Raw genomic sequence first — 22,456 nt, forward strand, 5'->3', positions numbered from 1 at the left:
ACGACGAGTGCAGCATCTTCAGACACTGTTCGGTATCCCATGGATACCCTCAGTGCCATCCGACGCTGCACTCCAGCCATCAAGAGCCGTGTTCTCTCCACTCTCATTGAGTCGGCACATATGGGCGCGGCATAAAGGAGAGTGGAGAGAACTACCTCGCTGAGGAGCCTTCGTCTTGTGGACTTGGGCCCACCAATGTTGGGCATTAGCCTGGCGAGCTGCTCCCCGACGATGGCGGCCCTTGATGCTGCCTGTCGCAGCCTAACCTAACCTAACCTAACCTAACCTAACCTAACCTAACCTAACCTAACCTAACCTAACCTAACCTAACCTAACCTAACCTAACCTAACCTAACCTAACCTAACCTAACCTAACCTAACCTAACCTAACCTAACCTAACCTAACCTAACCTAACCTAACCTAACCTAACCTAACCTAACCTAACCTAACCTAACCTAACCTAACCTAACCTAACCTAACCTAACCTAACCTAACCTAACCTAACCTAACCTAACCTAACCTAACCTAACCTAACCTAACCTAACCTAACCTAACCTAACCTAACCTAACCTAACCTAACCTAACCTAACCTAACCTAACCTAACCTAACCTAACCTAACCTAACCTAACCTAACCTAACCTAACCTAACCTAACCTAACCTAACCTAACCTAACCTAACCTAACCTAACCTAACCTAACCTAACCTAACCTAACCTAACCTAACCTAACCTAACCTAACCTAACCTAACCTAACCTAACCTAACCTAACCTAACCTAACCTAACCTAACCTAACCTAACCTAACCTAACCTAACCTAACCTAACCTAACCTAACCTAACCTAACCTAACCTAACCTAACCTAACCTAACCTTTTTTTTTTTTTTTTTTTTTTTTTTTGCGAAGGGGGAGAAAATCTTCATAGACACCTGGCAGCCCGTACTGCCAGGTAGTGCCAGATTTCTACTGGCTAAAAACTCCCCCCTCTCGCAGTGGCGTAACCCAGCGGATCTCAATGAAGAATATACTTCGCTGGGTTGCCGGTCTGTGAGGTTCTCCCTCGCCTCTTTCGACTTGGGCACTACGGTCTGCCCGGCCCGGTCAGTGACAGACGTCCCTAAGGCTGTCTACTTCCGACCGCCGACCTATCAACACCTATGCAACGAAGGACCACCTAGTGCGCCTCGCCTGTGTCACCGGGCTGCGGGATTCCGCGTGTGCCCGCATCGGCGCGGCGAGGGTGGAGGCGCCTTTCCCGCTCGGCCTCCTCTTTCGCGAGCATGATCGCCCTCGCGAACTTCTCCCAGCTGGACCAGGAGGGCGCGTTTTGGAGCATGGAGGGGACCATCTCTATCAGTGAGACTCGGGCCCCACCGAGAGACTCTTCCAGCTCCCTCCTGAGCGGGTCCCAGGAGGGGCACTCAAATAATGTGTGCTCCACCGAGTCTTCGCCAGAGTCGCAGTGGTGGCACGCGGCTGATTCCTCCTTGCCTATCCTATTCAGATAGGCTAGGAGCAACAGCCGTGTCCCGTCAGCAGCTGGGTCAGGTGGTAGCTGAGGCATCCGTGCTTCCTCTCCACCCACGCACTGAGGTCGCCTATCAGCCTCCGCGTCCACCTTCCCTTCGCCGCCGAGTCCCACCGCTCCTGCCAGCGGGTCATCGTGGCGACCCGCGCGGTCGCCTTCTCCATGCCCGCATACGTGGCCTGCCTTTCGGCGGCCATTAGGTCCACGGGGACCATTCCCGCCACGACGAGTGCAGCATCTTCAGACACTGTTCGGTATCCCATGGATACCCTCAGTGCCATCCGACGCTGCACTCCAGCCATCAAGAGCCGTGTTCTCTCCACTCTCATTGAGTCGGCACATATGGGCGCGGCATAAAGGAGAGTGGAGAGAACTACCTCGCTGAGGAGCCTTCGTCTTGTGGACTTGGGCCCACCAATGTTGGGCATTAGCCTGGCGAGCTGCTCCCCGACGATGGCGGCCCTTGATGCTGCCTGTCGCAGCCTAACCTAACCTAACCTAACCTAACCTAACCTAACCTAACCTAACCTAACCTAACCTAACCTAACCTAACCTAACCTAACCTAACCTAACCTAACCTAACCTAACCTAACCTAACCTAACCTAACCTAACCTAACCTAACCTAACCTAACCTAACCTAACCTAACCTAACCTAACCTAACCTAACCTAACCTAACCTAACCTAACCTAACCTAACCTAACCTAACCTAACCTAACCTAACCTAACCTAACCTAACCTAACCTAACCTAACCTAACCTAACCTAACCTAACCTAACCTAACCTAACCTAACCTAACCTAACCTAACCTAACCTAACCTAACCTAACCTAACCTAACCTAACCTAACCTAACCTAACCTAACCTAACCTAACCTAACCTAACCTAACCTAACCTAACCTAACCTAACCTAACCTAACCTAACCTAACCTAACCTAACCTAACCTAACCTAACCTAACCTAACCTAACCTAACCTAACCTAACCTAACCTAACCTAACCTAACCTAACCTAACCTAACCTAACCTAACCTAACCTAACCTAACCTAACCTAACCTAACCTAACCTAACCTAACCTAACCTAACCTAACCTAACCTAACCTAACCTAACCTAACCTAACCTTTTTTTTTTTTTTTTTTTTTTTTTTGCGAAGGGGGAGAAAATCTTCATAGACACCTGGCAGCCCGTACTGCCAGGTAGTGCCAGATTTCTACTGGCTAAAAACTCCCCCCTCTCGCAGTGGCGTAACCCAGCGGATCTCAATGAAGAATATACTTCGCTGGGTTGCCGGTCTGTGAGGTTCTCCCTCGCCTCTTTCGACTTGGGCACTACGGTCTGCCCGGCCCGGTCAGTGACAGACGTCCCTAAGGCTGTCTACTTCCGACCGCCGACCTATCAACACCTATGCAACGAAGGACCACCTAGTGCGCCTCGCCTGTGTCACCGGGCTGCGGGATTCCGCGTGTGCCCGCATCGGCGCGGCGAGGGTGGAGGCGCCTTTCCCGCTCGGCCTCCTCTTTCGCGAGCATGATCGCCCTCGCGAACTTCTCCCAGCTGGACCAGGAGGGCGCGTTTTGGAGCATGGAGGGGACCATCTCTATCAGTGAGACTCGGGCCCCACCGAGAGACTCTTCCAGCTCCCTCCTGAGCGGGTCCCAGGAGGGGCACTCAAATAATGTGTGCTCCACCGAGTCTTCGCCAGAGTCGCAGTGGTGGCACGCGGCTGATTCCTCCTTGCCTATCCTATTCAGATAGGCTAGGAGCAACAGCCGTGTCCCGTCAGCAGCTGGGTCAGGTGGTAGCTGAGGCATCCGTGCTTCCTCTCCACCCACGCACTGAGGTCGCCTATCAGCCTCCGCGTCCACCTTCCCTTCGCCGCCGAGTCCCACCGCTCCTGCCAGCGGGTCATCGTGGCGACCCGCGCGGTCGCCTTCTCCATGCCCGCATACGTGGCCTGCCTTTCGGCGGCCATTAGGTCCACGGGGACCATTCCCGCCACGACGAGTGCAGCATCTTCAGACACTGTTCGGTATCCCATGGATACCCTCAGTGCCATCCGACGCTGCACTCCAGCCATCAAGAGCCGTGTTCTCTCCACTCTCATTGAGTCGGCCCATATGGGCGCGGCATAAAGGAGAGTGGAGAGAACTACCTCGCTGAGGAGCCTTCGTCTTGTGGACTTGGGCCCACCAATGTTGGGCATTAGCCTGGCGAGCTGCTCCCCGACGATGGCGGCCCTTGATGCTGCCTGTCGCACGTGTTCCGTGAACCGGAGCTTGCCATCGAGATGGACGCCCAGGTATTTGAGTGTCCTTTTATAGGACACGTCAAAATCTCCTATGCGTAACCTTGGCGGTGTCATCGCTCGTTTCCGAGTGAAAAACACCGCCTCGGTCTTCTCGCAGGCAAGCTCCAGTCCCGCGCGGCCCATCCATCGGCTCACTCTCCGCAGTGCCTCGTTACCTGCGGTCTCGATCGTGGTCGCGGTTTTTGCCGTTATCAACACCGCGACATCATCAGCGAAGGCCACTAGCTTGGCCTCCTCGGGAAGGTCTATTTTCAGCAGCCCGTCATACATGACGTTCCACAGGGAAGGGCCAATGACCGATCCCTGTGGGACACCCGCGGTGACGCTCCACGTCTGGCCGCCTTCCCCCAGACCGGGACCACCGTAGATGAGCGTTCGCCCCCTAAAGTAGTCCTCAATCAGGCGAATCAGGTAGCCAGGTGCCCCGACGTCCAACTCTAGCGCTTTGAGAATCCCTTCCCATCGCGCAGAGTTGAACGCGTTGCGCACGTCGAGCGCCACCAGCACAGTGTGACGGCTCTTCTTGACGCTTCCCTCGAAGCCCCTGCGTATGTGCGCCACCACCTCAGTCACGGCGTCGATCGTCGACCGGCCTGGCCGAAACCCATACTGTTGGGGGGACAGTTTCGCCTCGAGGCACGGTTGCAGCCTCTGCAGAATGAGCCTTTCTAGTACTTTTCCCAGGCCATCCAGCATACAGAGGGGTCTGTACGCTGTCGGCCCCGGCGGTTTGCCGTCCTTGGGGATCAGTACTAGCCTCTGGCGTTTCCACGCTGCACCGAAGTTGCCCCCCATGAGGCACTTATTGAACATGCCCAGGAGGAGTCCTGGGAATTTCTCAGCCACTATCCGAATCACCTCGTTCGGTATGCCGTCGGGTCCTGGTGCCTTGCCGTTTTTCAACCGCCCGGCCGCCAGGGACAGCTCCGCCCGGGTGAAAGGAAGCGGCTGAGTGGGCCCCTCTTGAGCGCTGCTCGTGCGCCATTCCCTCGGGCCATGGTTAGGGAAGAGTTTCCCCACTACTTCTCTCACGTTCTCCACTTCGCTAAGGAACGGGTCAAAAACTCGGCCCCGCAGTTTCTGCCGCACAAGCTTGTACGGCAGCCCCCACGGGTCCTCGTCTACTAACCCGCACAGCTCCAGCCAGCACCGCTCCTTGCTGCCCTTGATGGCCTTCTTGAGGACGCTCTTGGCCGCCTTGTACTGGGCTCTCCTTTCCTCGTCATCTGGCCTTCGCTGCGATCTCCTGCTGGCGGCGAGGCACTCCCGTCGGAGGCCGGCTATGGTGTCGTTCCACCAATAAACCTGCCTCCCACGGGAGCCCCCCTTCCGCCTCGGCATGGAGGCATCGCAGCCCCTGATTATGGCCTTTGTGACCTTGGCCACCGTCTCTTCCGCGGAGTCGTCCGGCAGCGGTTCGGCGCATTCCGCTATGGTCTCGCACAGAGCGTCCAGCTGGAGCTGTTTGACTCTCCACCCGACTGGGGGAGAGTCAAGCCTATTTTCGCTATTGACGTCCGTGAGTTCGAAGGCGATGTAGTGGTGGTCACTCGCCGAGTATACCTCGGTGACTCTCCACCCCTTCACCCTGCCAATCGTCGTTTCATCCGCGAAGGTAACATCGATTGTCGAGGTCGATGCGCCCCTCCGGAATGTCGGCGTGTTTCCGACGTTCGCAGAGTGGAGGCGCAGAGAAGCCGCCATTGTGCAGAGGATTTGACCTCGCCGGTTGGTCGTCGAGGACCCCCACTCCGCCGCCTTCGCGTTGAAGTCTCCCGCGACCACGATCGGAACCCCGGCCTTGAGGGCGTCGTCGTGCAGGGCCTCTAACTGGCCCTCAAACTCCTGGATCGTGGCATTTGGGGAGCAGTAGCAGGAGTAAAACCTGTACCCCCCTGCCTCGATCCAGGTCCACCCGTCTCCTCCACCATCAGGTGCCACCCCGTGCACGCGCAGACTCGTCGCGGGCACAAAAATAGCCGCCCTTGAGCTTGTGTCCGAGAACCATCCCCTATTTTGGTTCCTGTGTTGCTCGGACACAATGACGATGTCCGCACGGTGCTCGAGGGCCACCTGCTGCATCAGGTCCTGAGCGGCTTTGCAGCCGTTCAGGTTGATCTGGAGAAGCCGGATGGTCATTTGGCCCGTGCCTTTTCCCTCCTCCTCGCGAGCGCGAGCGCCTCCTTGAAGAGCCCGCACTGCGAGCCCCCGCTTCGGTGTTTGTTGTCCCCGCTCGGGCAGCTGAAGCAGAGCGGGCTCTTCCTGCACCCTGCAGCCTTGTGGCCTGGCTGGGCACAGTTTCGGCACAGGCCGGTCCTGTCAGTGGCCCGGCACGACGCCGCCCGATGTCCGTACTCCAGGCACCGGAAGCACTGTGTGAGCCTCACTCTCTCTCGCAGGCGGCACACAACCAGTCCTATCCTGAGCCTGCCCCTGCCAAGGAGCTCCATGGCCAGCTGGCTGCGTGGTAGCTCACACCAGCAGACCTGGGTACCCCCGTGGGCAGGGCGCAGGCTCAGAACCCTGACGTGCTCCGCCCTGTCCGCCTCTACCTGTTTGGTGAGGGCCTCAGCCACGTCCCCCTTCTCAACCCCCTCGTCGAGGTCGCGTATGACGACCGTCAAGGTGGGGAACACGCGACGCACGGTTGCACCCTCTCCCACTATCTCCTTGAGTGCCCTTTCCAGCTTCTCAATGGAGCCCCTTCCGGCCTCTATCAGGAGATCCCCTGCCCTGGTGCGTCTCACTGTCTTAGCCAGTGGCGCGTCGGGGGCTGCCATCGAAGGGTGCCTGGACACCCCTCTGCAGATCTCAGCGTAGGAAGTGGCACCCGTCGCCTTGACGATGAGCGCCTCTCCCCGCCTCGGCCTTGCATTTTCGGTAGTGCCCGGCCCCTTCTTCTTCTTGCGCTTGCGCACCACCTGACTCCATTCTCCGCCCGTCGCCCGCGTTCCAGTTGGAGTGGGCAGGGGGGCGTCGAGGGGAGCAGGGGGAGGGGTGCGCGTTCTCTCGCTCGTTTTCTTCTTCTTTTTCTTTCTCAGTTTCTTCTCCTTGGCAGCAGGTGCGACTTCTCCCTCCGATCTCGCACCTAGCTGCGGAGACGCCGTCGTAGCGGCAGCAGCTCTCTGTTGGGGGCTGGTGGGGACGGTGACTTCGTCGGCCCTCTCCAGCTCTTCTATCTCCTCCGCCAACCATGTCAGCGAAGTTCCGAGGGAAGCTATCCCCTCCCTAATTGGGACATGGACGTTGCGCTGTCCCTTGCAGAACTCCCTGATCTTAACCAACTCGTCAAGATGGTGGGCGAGGACCTCCTTTAGCCTCGCGAATCTTCCTGTAACAGGGGATGCGGCTGGGGCCAGGTCGGCCACCCCCTCCGCACTGCGGTTGCAGGCTGACGATGCCCGGGAGCCCGCTTGCTCACTCCCGACCACCGGTACTGGGTGTCCGACACCCTGCACCGTAACTCTAGACTTACGTATTGACATTAATCATAGAGTGTGTCTGTTCTTAGTGGCCGCCGAAGCGGCGACAAGCCCCCCTACCACGACAAGGTGACAGACACAGAGGGGAACCTAACCTAACCTAACCTAACCTAACCTAACCTAACCTAACCTCACCTAACCTCACCTAACCTCACCTAACCTAACCTAACCTAACCTAACCTAACCTAACCTAACCTAACCTAACCTAACCTAACCTAACCTAACCTAACCTAACTTTTTTTTTTTTTTTAATTAATTAATATCAATTAATTAATCGTTTTTAAACTCAAAAGTTAGATATTTTTTAAAAATAAATAATAAAATTCATATTCAATATATTGTAATATAGTAAATTTCACATCACTCGTTAAATTCAAAAGTATAGTAAACAAGGGATATTAAGTAACACAACAAGGAAAAAAAAAAAAATAAAAAATAAAAAAACCTAACCTAACCTAACCTAACCTAACCTAACCTAACCAAACTTTTTTTTTTTGTTAATTAATTAATATCAATTAATTAATCGTTTTTAAACTCAAAAGTTAGATATTTTTTAAAAATAAATAATAAAATTCATATTCAATATATTGTAATATAGTAAATTTCACATCACTCGTTAAATTCAAAAGTATAGTAAACAAGGGATAAACAAGTCTAGTTTTGTGTTTATAACAGTCAATATAATTAATATTTTCAATCATTTTCTTTTGCAACATTCGCATTCGTAAAAACGTTGTTGGAACGAATCCATACTACTACTATTACAGCTCTATAAAAAAGATACTTAAGGAATACGCCCCATAACACACCCGATGACAAATGTAAAATTAGATGACATATAGCGGTGTCCTTTTTTTTTTTTTTTTGTTTTATTCATATATCTAAAGTTTAAACCTTCATATCTCCCTTACTTCTACAGATTTCAATAAGAATATTATTGACAATCCTGTGACTTTTCATATCAATTTATTAGCCAATAATAACACAAAATTGATCCATTTTGTATACCAGTCTTTCTCAAAGTGGGCGATAACTTCCTCTTGTGGGCGCTGGTGGCCTAGAGGGGGCGGTAAGGGTCAGTTTTTGAGTAAATTCGAAACTGACATCAACAAACTTGTTAAAAATCATCGGATTCATCCATCAGATTAAATTCATTTTAAAATTAAAGTTGATTATGTTTGTTTTAATTTGAATAAAAGATACTCTTAATATTATAAGATTGAGTTTTAACTGCTTCCACAAAAAAGGACACCGCTATATGTCATCTAATTTTACATTTGTCATCGGGTGTGTTATGGGGCGTATTCCTTAAGTATCTTTTTTATAGAGCTGTAATAGTAGTAGTGTGGATTCGTTCCAACAACGTTTTTACGAATGCGAATGTTGCAAAAGAAAATGATTGAAAATATTAATTATATTGACTGTTATAAACACAAAACTAGACTTGTACAATCCTTTATAGGTTGAGTACGTTAAATTAGATAATCCTACGAGTGATGATGACTTGAATAAGGTTATTATAGTAATTTGTGATTTCATAGATGAAGTTTGGAAGGGACGCAAACCATACGTTGTTTCAGTTTCCGCTCACAATAAAGAAGGAGAGTTTCTAAATAGCTTAACACGGGCAGGAATCCAACTCCCCACCCAAGTATCCACCCTTCTCTCTGAACTTAATTCCAAAATGTCGGTCATCATTTCTGAAAGGATAAAACTAATCGCAACTTTAAACTATGAAATTTGTCACTAATCGTTTTTATTATCTTTTATGTTTATTTTATTTGTAAATAAAAATAACACTGGCAGAAATATCTTCTCACTGGGTGTCTGTAAAATAAAAATAAAAACTTTTAATATTTACATGGTTTATCACTTGTCATATGCTGGTTAAATGATCACTTTACACATGTGCGACATTCACCATTCTACCCATGGTTGACAACCACATTACTCGAATGTTTAGAACCCCTACATATATCATTAATCTCATGACACTGTGCACGTGAGTTCACTAGAGCCCTTTAAGGTTGGATTGGGAAGCTTTTATTTATCAGAGACCCTTTATTCGTATGTATACAAGATCCTAACCGGAAACCCGCAAAATCCAGTGTTAATTCCTATTGTGAAACCGGAATTAAAAACTTTGAACGAATTTGTGATGAAACAGAAGAATAATTTTAAACAAGCGCAGTAAGTAAATCCTTCACGCTTTTTCAAATCTATTAACCCTTAACAGACGTAAGATCTTTGGGGCTAACTGTCGATAGCTACCAACAATAATGTACACAAAGCCAGCGTCCAATAAGGATTGAAATGATTTGCTATTTTTAATGTGAAATGAGATAAGATTGATATATTCACGCTTCCCGGCATACCAGACTCTTGGTTTTTCTTTTGTATAACATTAACTGCTCTTTTTTTTAGTTTACCAAGACGATCTCAAGGCATATCTACGTTTCAGAATAAACCAAATTTCGATCATTTTAAAAACAGCCATAATCGTCCAATAATGTGTCCTCTTTATTGGGTAATACTCTAAGTTCATTTCATTAAACGTGGTATATGTTTGATTTGATGTGTTTTCACATTTTTGATCTTGTGATTCTATGAATTTTTCATATGAAAACTATATAGTGTATCGTTAAGCTGGAATGTGTTTTCTTGTAACTTTTAAATGCGTAATTGTTTTATTTTTCTCACAGTGAAAAGTTACATTTTTTGTCACAAATCTAAGAAGAGTAGTCTCATTTGAGAACATAAAATTGGATATAATTGTTCAGTCAGCTAATTCATAGCGCAATTGTTATCCTGTTTGCAACCCTGACGTTATTGTCCAGTGCCACCTAGACCGAGTCCCGTGACGACTGTCACGACGGCCTCCTCCTGGCGCCTGAACTCCGAGATCGTAGATAACCTGAAGGAGCTGATGAGGGAACACCCCGACGGCCTGTGGTCGCACAAGCTGCTGGAAAGCTACGAGACCCTGTTCAACATGGACTTGCCGCTCTCCCGACTCAGCTACAACAGTGTCATTATGATATGCCGAGACCTGCCTCAGGTGAGACTCCACTTTTTGCCCAATTCCCCCTTAATGTTCAATTCACATCTGAATTTATCTTTAAGAATAGCATTCTTTTTTCTTTTTCGAGAACTGCAAATGTATTTTTAGATTTTGCATTTAATTTGTAGAACTCCATTTTTAATTATAAATTGTGAGTGTGCTGGCAAAAATGTTTTTATTGTTCTATAAACTGGATAAATACACTAAGTAGTTTAAAATGTCAAATTTATGTGGTTTTAAAAGTAAATTCAACTTTAAGTTTAATAGCGGGTATTTTATTCAGGATTTAAATAACAGGGATTATATAACAGCGATACAAACGATATTAAATATTAAAATCTAACACTGATTTTTAAAGTCTATTAAATTGTATTTTATTGTTAAAAATAAAATTATTAAAAATAAAAATAAAATTTGTGACAATCGTATTGCCTTGTTATGGCATTTTCAAAAATATAATTGTCACAGATTTTGAAACTGCTGTACACAAAGTATAATTGTCACAAATTTTATTTTTACGTGTTTTTAATAATAAAATACAATTTAGTTGACTCTAAAAATCAGTGTTAGATTTTAATATTTCATATATAAACCACAGATGTCATCAACAGATGAAAATACAAAACTGATTGGTGCGAACATCTATAGTTCTCAAAACGAGTTGTGTTTACAAAGTGTTTTATTTTTATATTTAAATCTTGTTCACACATATGTATGAACACATCCGCCGAGTAATTTCAAATAGCCGCAGAAGGTCGGTACAAACCTTGACTGATATTACCGGCCTGTTTGCGGTTGGTCAGCAGATATTACTTCGCAGCAACAAGCCCACCAATGCCCATTTATATCAAGTTCAATAAGTAAAATAAAATTCGTATTGTGGAGGATTGGTGTCGCAGGACTTATACCCATTAGTAGTTATGACTATAGAAGTTACACAAGCTAGTACAAATGCTGTTATGTCCTATAGTCATCGATACTTTTCCTTCTCCATTCTCTTTCTAACATAACTAATGTCTTTCACCCTGAACTGCTTCGCAGCGGCATTTATATTCCATTAAATATATTCCAACACAGATTCAAATAAAACACCTTTTTTCTAAAGTACAATCCACTTAATGATCTATAAACTTTGTACATAATAAACAACGTAAATAATAAATGCAACTCCAATCTAAAAAAAGAGAAAAAAAACTCTAAATCTAAGAATCTGGAGTTCAGGACTTTCTGGTAATTATTGATGGAGCTAACACTGCTCTGATAATATGCCCTATGCACCATCTGGATGTAGTAAACCTGTCCGCAATTGTTGTTGCGATGTGAAAGCGCAAATTATTCCTCAAGAGATGTCCCTTCTGAGTCGGGTTGAGCTCCATTATTTGATAGCCGGATGGGCAGTGCAGTCTGCGCCGTGTTACAGTGATGTTTCCTCGACAGGTGTTCACTGTGGGGCAGCCGGACCGGCTGGGCGACTGGCGCGTATTGCCTGTGGGGGCCTCCGTGCCAGGGCACTACCGCGAGGACGCGCCCAGGCCGGTAGTCCGCCCAGCCCGGTGCAGGGTGGAAACATTCAGCATCGTTGCTCTGCCGGGACACAGATTTGTAAGTCTCCTCGTTCCCTTCCCATCTTGATGTCAGAATCATTTAGGATGAAATTTAGGATGAAATTGACATTGGTGAGAAAAAGACCCTAGAAATTTCACTAAACACATTTTAGGGCTTGTGTTTTGACCACTGGTGATTGGATTTAAAATATCAAAATTATTTTAATTTAGTGTCGACTTTGTCGTCTCGTGTTCGGTGCGTGCTCTCAGTATCGTAATGCTGTTCAATCGGTTTAGGCGATCTTAATTATCATTAACTACTTTAATCATTATTATATTTTTTAACTGTGTGGAACGAGAAGGATATTATAATTAACTAACAAGTGATTGTATAACACGGTGTTTTGTGATATTTTTGTACTGTTTTTTTTTGTTTGTTTATTTTTGTGCGGTGCTTCGAATACTGGAAGCATTTGTTTTTGTTTTAACTTTTATCGTCATAAATATGACTACCAAATTAAAATTTATACGGCAATGACGAAAATATTATGTTTTTGTAATGAACAATGATTCAGAAGGCAAAAATGGTGAAAGAAACCAAGACCAAAATGCGAGAAAAGGAAAACCATTAAAATAAAAAAATACACATTATTTCCGCAACACCCTTATGTTCGCCCGCCGCACGTAGTAATTAGCGTGCATATCCGATCCCAGATAGTGTGTTAATATAAACTTTAATTTAATATATTTTACTCAATTTAATTTTAATTTACATTTATTTTATATAACGCTTTAAAAAAAAGCTGCGCGCACGAAGCCAATAGATTATACGACAGCCGCGTCGTCTATACGGCCGCCAAATTTTCCACCGCAAGTCCGTTAACGTAAATTATTTTTCTGTAAATACACTATAAAAACATAATAAGTAAAGTGAATTGTGTACTGTGAACATCTATATTGGATATCCAAACGACTTCCGAAAGTTTCAATACAAAAAATAGGCAAATATATGTTTTTTTTGTCAAAAATATTGTCATGTAAATTAATCCAGCACGGGACGGAATGTTTGACACTCGTAATCGAGCAGCTTAGAGGCTAAGCACAAATCCACCCAACGGGCAGAAATATCTTTCCCGTCTGAAGTGTGTTAAGATGCTTTTTTAGGACCCGTTTCTCATCCGGGAGGACTGTGCCAACTACGGGGTCTGCCTGCCCCCCTTCCCTAAGCTGCGCCCCTGTCTCGCGGTGCTGCAGGTCTCCTCGCCCGATTCCTCGGGGGCGCTGGAGACCCTCATGGAAGACATGGAGTGAAAGACACCTTCTTTCTTACAGACATCCATCTCTTAATACATTATTTGTGTAAAACGCTAAAAAGCGTCTTTTACATACTGTTGGTAGAAAGCGGAAGATGCTTCTTAACCCTTCCCTTACGGTGCTAAAAACTTCGGCGTGTACCAGTGATATGTATTTTATACATTTTAGGAATATTTACAAGAAAAATGTAAAAATTCCTAATTGACCATAGTTGATCTTGAAATGTATAAATTTTGTAATGTTACCTCTGGTAAGTATCTAAGTAATTAGCCGCCATAGCTAGCGTAGCGACACGATCACCCTGAACGACGACTTGTGGTTACAAATGGAATAATTAATTTGCATTTACAATTAAAAAAAATAATAATAAATTTACCTTTTTGTTTGTAACACCAACAAGTTATAACTTTTTTAAAAATGTTTAAAATTGTTGTTTTTATTATTTTACCAACAAAAAATACATCAACCTTTAGAATATCGCCTTACTTCTGTTTGAATTTGGAAATGGTTGGATTATTACTAGTTTTTAAATTTTTCAATTTCAGTCCTGTCAAATTCAAATTGATGAGCTTTTCTGTACTGGATATTTACTTTTGGTGGCGTATATTTTTTTTATTCTCTTTTATTTGTTAAGTACCTTTTACGAGACACACGGCACAAAATACGCCATGGCCAGAGTGAGTGGCCCGTTAATTGATTTCAAATAGTAGCAAAAAAATTAACAGCTGATCCAACCAAAGCAAAATGTATATCTTATCACTACCCTAAATGTAAATTAAAACTTTAAATCAAACCATGATCAACCTTTTTAATGCAGGAGAGATGTATTTTTGGCCTATCTAAAAAATATCAATATGAATTATCAATATGAAACACTTGTTTTTTTTTTCAATTGAGTATTATATTTGTTACGACGAGATCGGGAAGCCACAGATACGGGGTTTAAATATAATCTGATATATTTAAATTCGTAGATGGAAGCATCTGTAACAAGATATAATACTGGAGTGGTAAAAAACAAGTTTTTATTTATAATTTCATCATGTCTTACCACAAAGCGAATGCCCAAACCATAAAAAATATTTATTTATATATTTGGCGTTTAATTTGTAGAATTCCATTTTAATTTATGTTAATAGTAGACTCAAAAAAAACCTTTAATATGTGTAAAATAAATAACATGTTTACTACGAATGTTCTATACAAATATACAAGAATCCACAAAATAAATGCAGAAATAAATAAATTAGCCGTAACAACATTTTGAGTGCGTCCAAATACTTGTTCACAAATCTGGATTATCTCCAATTTTATGAGTTATTTTATACTATTTTTTGACATCTCAACATAGGTGAAGAAAAATTTGGAAGTCTGGGCATTTACGGGGCTTCCAAATATTTGTACCAAAAACCAGCGTAATGACGGTCTTAAGCCCCGTAAATGCCCAGACTTCCAAATTTTTCTTCACCTATGTTGAGATGTCAAAATAACAATTAGCTTAAATCATTCATATTTTGTAAAAACCCGTAACTCTACGAAAGGCCAAAATCATCCGAAGGTACGGTTTTTGGTTCCGAGATCCGCTACGTGGATTTCGGCACCAGTTCACAAGTCTGCCCATGCAGGCGCTGCGCGGGCGTTGGCCCGCTCGCGCTTCTGGAGCTGGAGCTGGTGGCCGAGAGGGAGCTGCAGGCCAAGGTGGACTGCCCCGAGGCAAAGGTCAGAGGTCATGTCACCGGGTTATCCAACTGATTGACAGTCGGTAGTTCTCATTGTCGGAAAATGATATAAAAAAATAATAAAAAACATCTTTTCAAATTCACATACTTTTGGAGTATGTGAATTTAATCCAAGATTTGGGCCTTACATGCAAACAGAAAGAGTCTTTGCTTAATAAAAGCTTTCCCTATTCCAACATACATGTCTGTAGTGAACTCACATGAACTGCATCACAAGTTTGTTCAATATATCTAGGGGTTCCGAAAATTAGCAGTGATTGACAATCATGGGTAGAATTGTTGAATGTTACACGTGTTTAAAGTGATCACTCAAACAAGCCTATGACGGCCGTAAGCCCTGTAAATGCCCAGACTTCCACTTTCTTCTCCATCTCTGTTGAGATGTCAGGAAATATAAAAAGACAATAATTTTAAATAAATGTTTGTGTTTTTTTTTCAGAACTCTTATGACACTTATGAACTGCGGTTGTTTGAGCGGAAGGGCATCGCCAGCTGGTCTATATCGGACCAGCTGGTCACCGAAGGGCCTGCGCGCAGCGAAGACGAGTCCTGCACTGTCAGTACCCCCTCCTTAGCACGCGCTTCGTGTCCATCGCGCGCCTGCCCGGGGCGGACTCAGGCTCGTCGTCCGGCTACTCAGACGACGGCTCAGACATCGTCCTCACCAACTGCCTCTCCTACCTGAAGAAAGCGCAAAAAAGAAATTGATCTCAAAATAGGAAATTATTATTTTGTTAAAAATATTGTTAACATATCGTACATCAGTATGAAATATATTAGATAAATAGTTTTTGTTGATTATTTAAGAGTGCTATTTTCATTAATTACATTCTCTCAAAGAGTTTATTATGTATGTATATTTTTTAACCTTTAATTGCTGGGGTGGGGGCCGTTCAGGCCTTGAGAAAGTAAAATTGTTGAATCATTCCTTTCCCTCCTGCACGACACACTCGTACCTTCTAGTACCTTCGAGTTTAGTTGCACCGAGGCTGTCAACAGCTGTGCACGTGTTTGCGTACGCAGTTTTGGTGAGTAAATTCATTTTGAAAATTTTCATGGGACTCTCTGACCCCACCTCAGTATTTACGTAATTTTTTTGTAAATAGTTTTGTTTTAGTTATATTTTTTTTGTTGCTTCAGTTTGAAATTTTATACAATATGGAACCCAGTACGACAGCCAGGAGAAAACGGTCTATCGGTAATAATAATAACCAACATGTAGCGAAAAATAGAAGAACCGTAGTGCCAGGAAACAACGATTTTGAGACAGCCGTGATTTCGTGGATATATCGTGAAGACTAGCGGTTTTGAGGCCGAAGATATTGACGACACTTTTACACCGGAGCTTCACGAGCATGACTAAGATACACAGAGTGAGTCGAAATCCGAAGAACAGGTTAACAATGTTGACAATGTTTCTGAAGAACAAATATCTTCCGGTGACGGTGTTCCTCTGTCATCAATTCAACCCTTTTATGGAAAAAATCGCTACAAATACCCATTTGCTTCAACCACCATCTAGAGCCGTTTGACTTCCTTAACACAATATAATTAGACAAACTAACTTTTCAAATATAAAACTAATGAGCGTTGAACGAAAGGTTACCATGTGAGTTACGTTTGATTTTGGCACGTGTGCTGGGAAAGGATATGCCTGTATCTGTCCATCAAGAAGTTGACGAAGAAATATCTAAAACAAGAAAAAGGTGCCATACATGTCCTTTGAAGTTTCAAAAGACATACATTTCAATCTAAACACATTATGCATACAAAAAACATGTATGCCTTCAATGTGCAAAGCGAGTTTGCCCAGACTGTGTAATTCGCAATACTGGATACTTGTAATTTTTTTGCTCCCATTATTGCACAATAATTACTGATGTGCCATTTTCTAGAAAGACTATTTGAAATTAAGATTCTAAGTTCATATGTTGATTTTTCAAAATATGTTATATTTATGATCTCATGTGATTTTCGCGAAAAAATACTTTGTGTTTTCTTTACTTTGAAAAAATAGTTAATTTGAAATAAATAAATTATACAAAAAATATTTTATTTAATTCAAATATATCCACTAAAGCACTAAATCCATTTAACACTTAACCCTAAAAAACGTTATGATTTTTAATTATAAGCACATATATATACTCAGAGGCCCCCACGTCAGTGGTTACGTGAAATTAAATCGTCAGTAGTTGAAGGTTAATATGTTTTTTAATGGAGCATGATAGGAGCTTTGCGTAGATCTGAGTGTAATCCTCTTATTACGCTGGAGCGCCAGTTTCTCCTGCTATCCATTCGCGCCCGTAGCAATGCCTTTGAGCCTCCATTTGCACGTGTACGTGTAAAGCGCTCAGACTCAACATCGCCTTCAGGGCATTTGTGGGTGTAGAGGACATGGCACCCGTTGTGAGTAGACATGCAAGTCTCTGAATCTTGTTCAGGGCATTTATGCATGTCTTCTGCTGAGTTTTCTTGTGCCATACAACACAGCCATAGGTGATAATCGGTCTAACCATGGTTGTGTAGAGCCAGAGGGCTTGCCTTGGTTGGAGGCCCCATTTCAATCCAGCTATCCGAAAGCTTGTACCTAGAGCAATTTTCTTTTTTTTTGCGATTTACTCCAAGCGTGGGTTCCATGTCACTCGCGAAGTTTTTTTTTTATCTTTGACTTCCCCATTTGCGAATGTGGTTGTAAAGAAGAAGGACCTTAACCATATATTCTTTGTTTGCCCAATAAATGACCAAATGCCAACATTTTTTAAAACTCTGGCCCAGCTCATTCCGCTCCTTGAGCAGGAACCCATATAGATATACAATCTTTTAGTTATTTTTTTTAAATTTAACAGAATCAATTTACAGTTTAATAATAAGTTTATCATATTTTATAATAAAATATTTTTATAAATTTTAGTTGACATTGGCAAAAGCAATATATTTTATATGCAACGCCATTATTTATTTTAAAAAAACCTTGTGTTTTTACTGCTACAGCACGACGGCTTTGATGATAGTCAAATTAAAATGAACAATTTACAAAGATTTCTCTCTAAATAATATTTTACTTTGTCGCAATCAAATTGTCATGTTAATGTTCATTGACTTATTATAAATAATGTTTTTAAAGTATAAAATAGAATATGGAATAATAATAAATAGAAAATAGAATAACTCGTGATCCTTCTTTTTAAAAGACTCTTCAGGTAGGATAATAAGGATATGTGACGTAGATACGAAAAATTCATGACAAATACTCAGTTGTATTGAAATAACATATTTATTGAATTCATTATGCAATCGACGAGAATTGAACCAGAGACGCGAGTTTTGCAGTCAAGTGGCTACCCAATAAAGCCGCGGCGCGGCGCCTGCCTTCATCAAGTCATATTTACAAGGTTACCCGTGAATGAACTCCGCCCTCCAGAAATCAATATTTGAAATGGATGATTCCAAAAAACTTTCCAGAATTGAATACCAGCACACTATTATATATCACTTTGGTGCGTATCAATAAAAAAACTGTGATAATGATAATTTGGTAATATTTTGTCTTTAATATCACTATAATCACCGAATACATATGTCAACCAGCAGTTTCACTTTGCGCAAATACAATCTATAGCAAAAATTAATTAAACAAGCGCAACTAATTTTTCGCTTTATCAGTATGAACTAAACTGAAAACGTCCGCCTCCATAGTCAGCACGATCGGCTACTGTACTAGAAGTCCCGGGTTCGATTCCCAGAGGGGAGATAAGTAGTTTTTCACTCTAATATTTATTCGATATTACCCTGGAGTAGTACCGGAGGTACCTACCGGAAGCAGAGGGCTGATCACTTTCTCTTCATGTATTCTTCTTCTCCGTCTTAATCCTCATTGCTGAGGGTTGTGACCCTTGCAGAAGCAATGACTCTTCTCCAGTTATCCCTTGACTGCGCTGCACGTAGCGCTCCAACCACTGAGGTGCCTGCTGCTGCCTTAATTTGATCGGTCCATCGTGTGGGGGATCTTCCTCTCCCTCTCTTTCCCTCCAGGCTACCGATCACAACTAGGCGTTCCAGGCTATCCTCGTTGCCACGCGCAACGTGTCCAAAGAACTGGAGAATCCGTCGGGTACAGATATTGGCCAGAGACAAGCGTAGTTCCTGGCGAATGGACTCATTGGTGCGTCTAGCTGTCCATGGAATTCGGAGCATGCGCCTCCAACACCACATTTCGAAGGCATCAATTTTTCTCCTTTCTGCTGCTTTTATAGTCCATGTTTCAGCAGCATAGAGAAAAATGGAGTGGACCAAGCTCCTGACAAGCTTCATCTTGGTGTAGTTACTCACACCCCGGTCTTTCCAAATTTTGTCTAGCTTAGACATGGCACTTTTGGCGATGGCGATACGACGTCTAATCTCTCCTTCACAAGTTCCTTCATTGCTGATTTGAGATCCAAGGAACTGGAACTCGTTTATTATCTCTAAACCTTCCAGTGAGTTCTCGAGATCACCAAACTTCTTAGATCGATCTATGATCATGATCTTGGTCTTGCTTTGGTTAATCTCTAGTCCCAGTGCCTTGCTCTCAATCTCTACTCGTTTAAGGAGATCTACCATCTCTTTTGGGTCTTTGGCCAGAAGTGTTGTGTCGTCCGCATATCGTATATTGGACAGCTTTACGCCACCAATAGACACTCCTCCATTCCATTCGTAGAGAGCCCTGCGCATGATGTATTCCCCATAGATGTTAAACAGGTCAGGGGAGAGTATGCATCCCTGTCTTACACCTTTCTCAGTGGGGAAGCTTGCAGTGTTTATGCCATTGTTTCTTACGATTGCCTTACTTTGGGCATAAAGTCCATGGATGAGTTTTATCAAATGGGATGGGACTCCCATCTCCATGAGTACTTTCCACAGATGTTCCCACTTCACGCAGTCGAAAGCTTTTTTGTAATCGATAAAGCATAAAACTGTTGGCGTCAGGAACTCTCGGCTTTTTTCGATCACTTGGCGGATGTTGAGGATCTGCTCTCTTGTTCCTCTTCCTTTCACAAAACCAGCTTGTTCCTTTGGTATTTGCCATCCAATGTAACTGTGTAATCGTGCTTTTAGAACATATAGCATTATCTTGCTGGTGTGAGAGATAAGTGCTATTGTCCTATAGTTTTCACACTTTTTGGATGAGCCTTTTTTGTGAAGAGGAATGAAAACAGATTCAGCCCATTCCTGAGGCCATGTTCCCGTTCTCCATATGAGGTTGCAGAGATCCAGCACTGTTTTTATGCCCTTATCCCCTAGTTCTTTTAGAAGCTCGGCCTGTATGCAGTCATTGCCGGGGACTTGTTGCATTTTAGTTTTTTCAGTGCATTTCGAATCTCTTCTTCCAAAATGTCGGGTTCCATGATTTGATTCTCAAAGGAAGGACTTCCTGCTGTTGAGGTCTCGGCATATAGTCCGGAGCAGTAACCTCGCCATCTCTCCAAGACGCTGCCAATGTCCGTCAGAACGCTTCCATTTTGGTCCTCTATTGCCCATGTCTGAGGTTTGAAGGCACGGGTTAAGAGTTTAACCTTTTGGAAAAGATCCTTTGTAGTGACGCTATTCGCTTTATCTTCTATCTCAGCACAGATATCCGAAATTTGTTTATTTTTGTCTCGTCGGCAATGTCTTTGTATATCTTTATTGAGCCTAGAGTATTCTTGTTTCGCTTCTGCAGATGAGGTTCCTTTTACTCTCATCGCTTTTCGCTTTGATATCATATCCCATGTGGGGTCTGATATCCAAGATTTCCTCTTTTCATTTCTCGGCTCCTGATATTTCATTGCAGTCTTGACAATTTTCTCTTTGAGACTGTTCCAACGCTGTTCGACATTTTCTGAGGAGTTTACGTTGAAATCAGCGTCTTGTTTCCTGATATCTGTGCCAAAACATTTAATTGCTGGCTCATTGAGGTTTAAAGTTTTAAACTTATCCCTTTTTATAATTTTGAACTTGGCTCTGATTTGTGCAATCAGCAGATTATGATCAGAGCCGCAATCTGCACCAGGATAAGTTTTAACATTACTTACCGATGACCTCCAGCAGCTATTTATCATGATGTAATCAATCTGGTTGCGACATCTATCACCCGGTGATATCCATGTGTATAGGCGTCTGATGTGCTGTTTAAACCAAGTATTCATGATTGTCATTTTTTCTTCAATAGCAAATTGGATCAAACGTTCACCTCTATCATTTTGGGTGCCAATTCCATAATGGCCAACTGCACCTTCGAGGTAACTGTTTGATCCAACTTTTGCATTGAGATCACCAATAACCATTGTTATTTCTTTATTGGGTATTTGAGCCAGCGTTTCTTTGAGAGCAGAATAGAAAAGATCAATAACTTCATCTGGAGCATCGGCAGTCGGTGCATACACTTGTACAATATTCATTTTGCAGGGTTGAGTGTTCAGTTTGATGTGGATCATTCTGTCATTAATGGGGTTATATCCAATGACAGACTTACTTAACTGAGATGTTAAAATTACCGCTACCCCACTAAATGTTGCATTTGCATTGCCTGAGAAGTATATTGTATTACCGTTTGCTGTTGTTAAGTGTCCATTTTCGGTCCAATGTGTTTCTGAGACTCCTAATATGTGTATGTTATGGTTGGTCATTTCTTTTTCTAGAATATCCGTCTTTCCTGGCAGGCGTAATCCTCTGACATTCCAGGTGCCAACTCTGTGTGTATTACGCACGGATATTCTTGTATTGGAATTAGCTTCACCAGTCGCACATTTCCCACATGGTGCCTGGTGCGTCACACCGATGTGCCCGGTCACCGATTTCCCACCTTGGGGCCCGGACCCCCAGAGGCGCCGGGTGTCAACCGGATCGCTCGACGGCCTTCCTATTTGTTTGCTTGCTTTCATTGGGTTGTCTTGGGAAAGTAGTGCAGTGGTTTCCCGTTGCCTTCTGTACCGCAGTACTCCAGTCGTTGAGGCTGTTGCAGCTGCGCCTGGAGTAATCTGTTGGGCAACCGTTCTGGCATCCATTGCCTCCGCTCGCTTCCAGCTCTGATGGGTACTGCTGCCCTCCATCAGTGCAGTAGCCCAGCTAACTCGGGCTGTGGATGCCGGCTGTCCAGTTTCCTGGCAGCCACCATCCTTAGGTACACGGCCTGCACCGGGACCATCCAGGGAGCTCTTCGCCAGTTCAGTACTGATGTGAGCCCTCCAGACCCCCGTCTCCCGTCTGTTCACCTACCCAGGCTTCCAAAGGGGTTGGTTACCGCAATCTCTTCCTGGGTTGCTAGGTTTAACAGGGTTCACCACGGGTAGGTGGGAGTGGAGTTGATGCAGAGAGGCTAGTATGTACACAACTTGTATAGTTACATTGTATTGCGCATCTGCATCCACGAACCCCATACTTCATGTATTAACAATCAAGATAACATTACATTTATATGATACAGTACCCTATGCAACCTCGGGTGCGGATAAGGGTTTGAAGT

The 22,456-nt window shown here is 44.1% G+C and overlaps 1 protein-coding gene across 1 annotated transcript; it reads right to left on the bottom strand.

The window, feature by feature from the left end:
• Positions 1-4,833: 4,833 nt before the first annotated feature.
• LOC148308864 (uncharacterized) lies at positions 4,834-5,972 on the bottom strand. The gene is made up of 2 exons (XM_088260954.1): positions 4,923-5,972; positions 4,834-4,878 (listed from the first exon to the last, which is right to left on the bottom strand). The coding sequence occupies exons 1-2, from the start codon at positions 5,970-5,972 to the stop codon at positions 4,834-4,836; spliced, it is 1,095 nt and encodes a 364-aa protein (XP_088117080.1).
• Between the last annotated feature and the right edge of the window lie 16,484 nt (positions 5,973-22,456).

This window comes from Brachycentrus maculatus, unplaced genomic scaffold, assembly GCF_059751285.1.
Source record: "Brachycentrus maculatus isolate JH-2025_06_01 unplaced genomic scaffold, ASM5975128v1 h1tg000144l, whole genome shotgun sequence".
NCBI classification, from domain to species: domain Eukaryota; kingdom Metazoa; phylum Arthropoda; class Insecta; order Trichoptera; family Brachycentridae; genus Brachycentrus; species Brachycentrus maculatus.

Bases quoted from the DNA above. Each gene is read 5' to 3' on its own strand.
- LOC148308864 (XM_088260954.1), bottom strand. From the start codon at position 5,972: ATGACCATCCGGCTTCTCCAGATCAACCTGAACGGCTGCAAAGCCGCT. The intron at 4,879-4,922 runs GTGCGGCAGAAA...CCCGTTCCTTAG, and splicing joins GGGGGCTGCCGTACAAGCTT to CGAAGTGGAGAACGTGAGAG.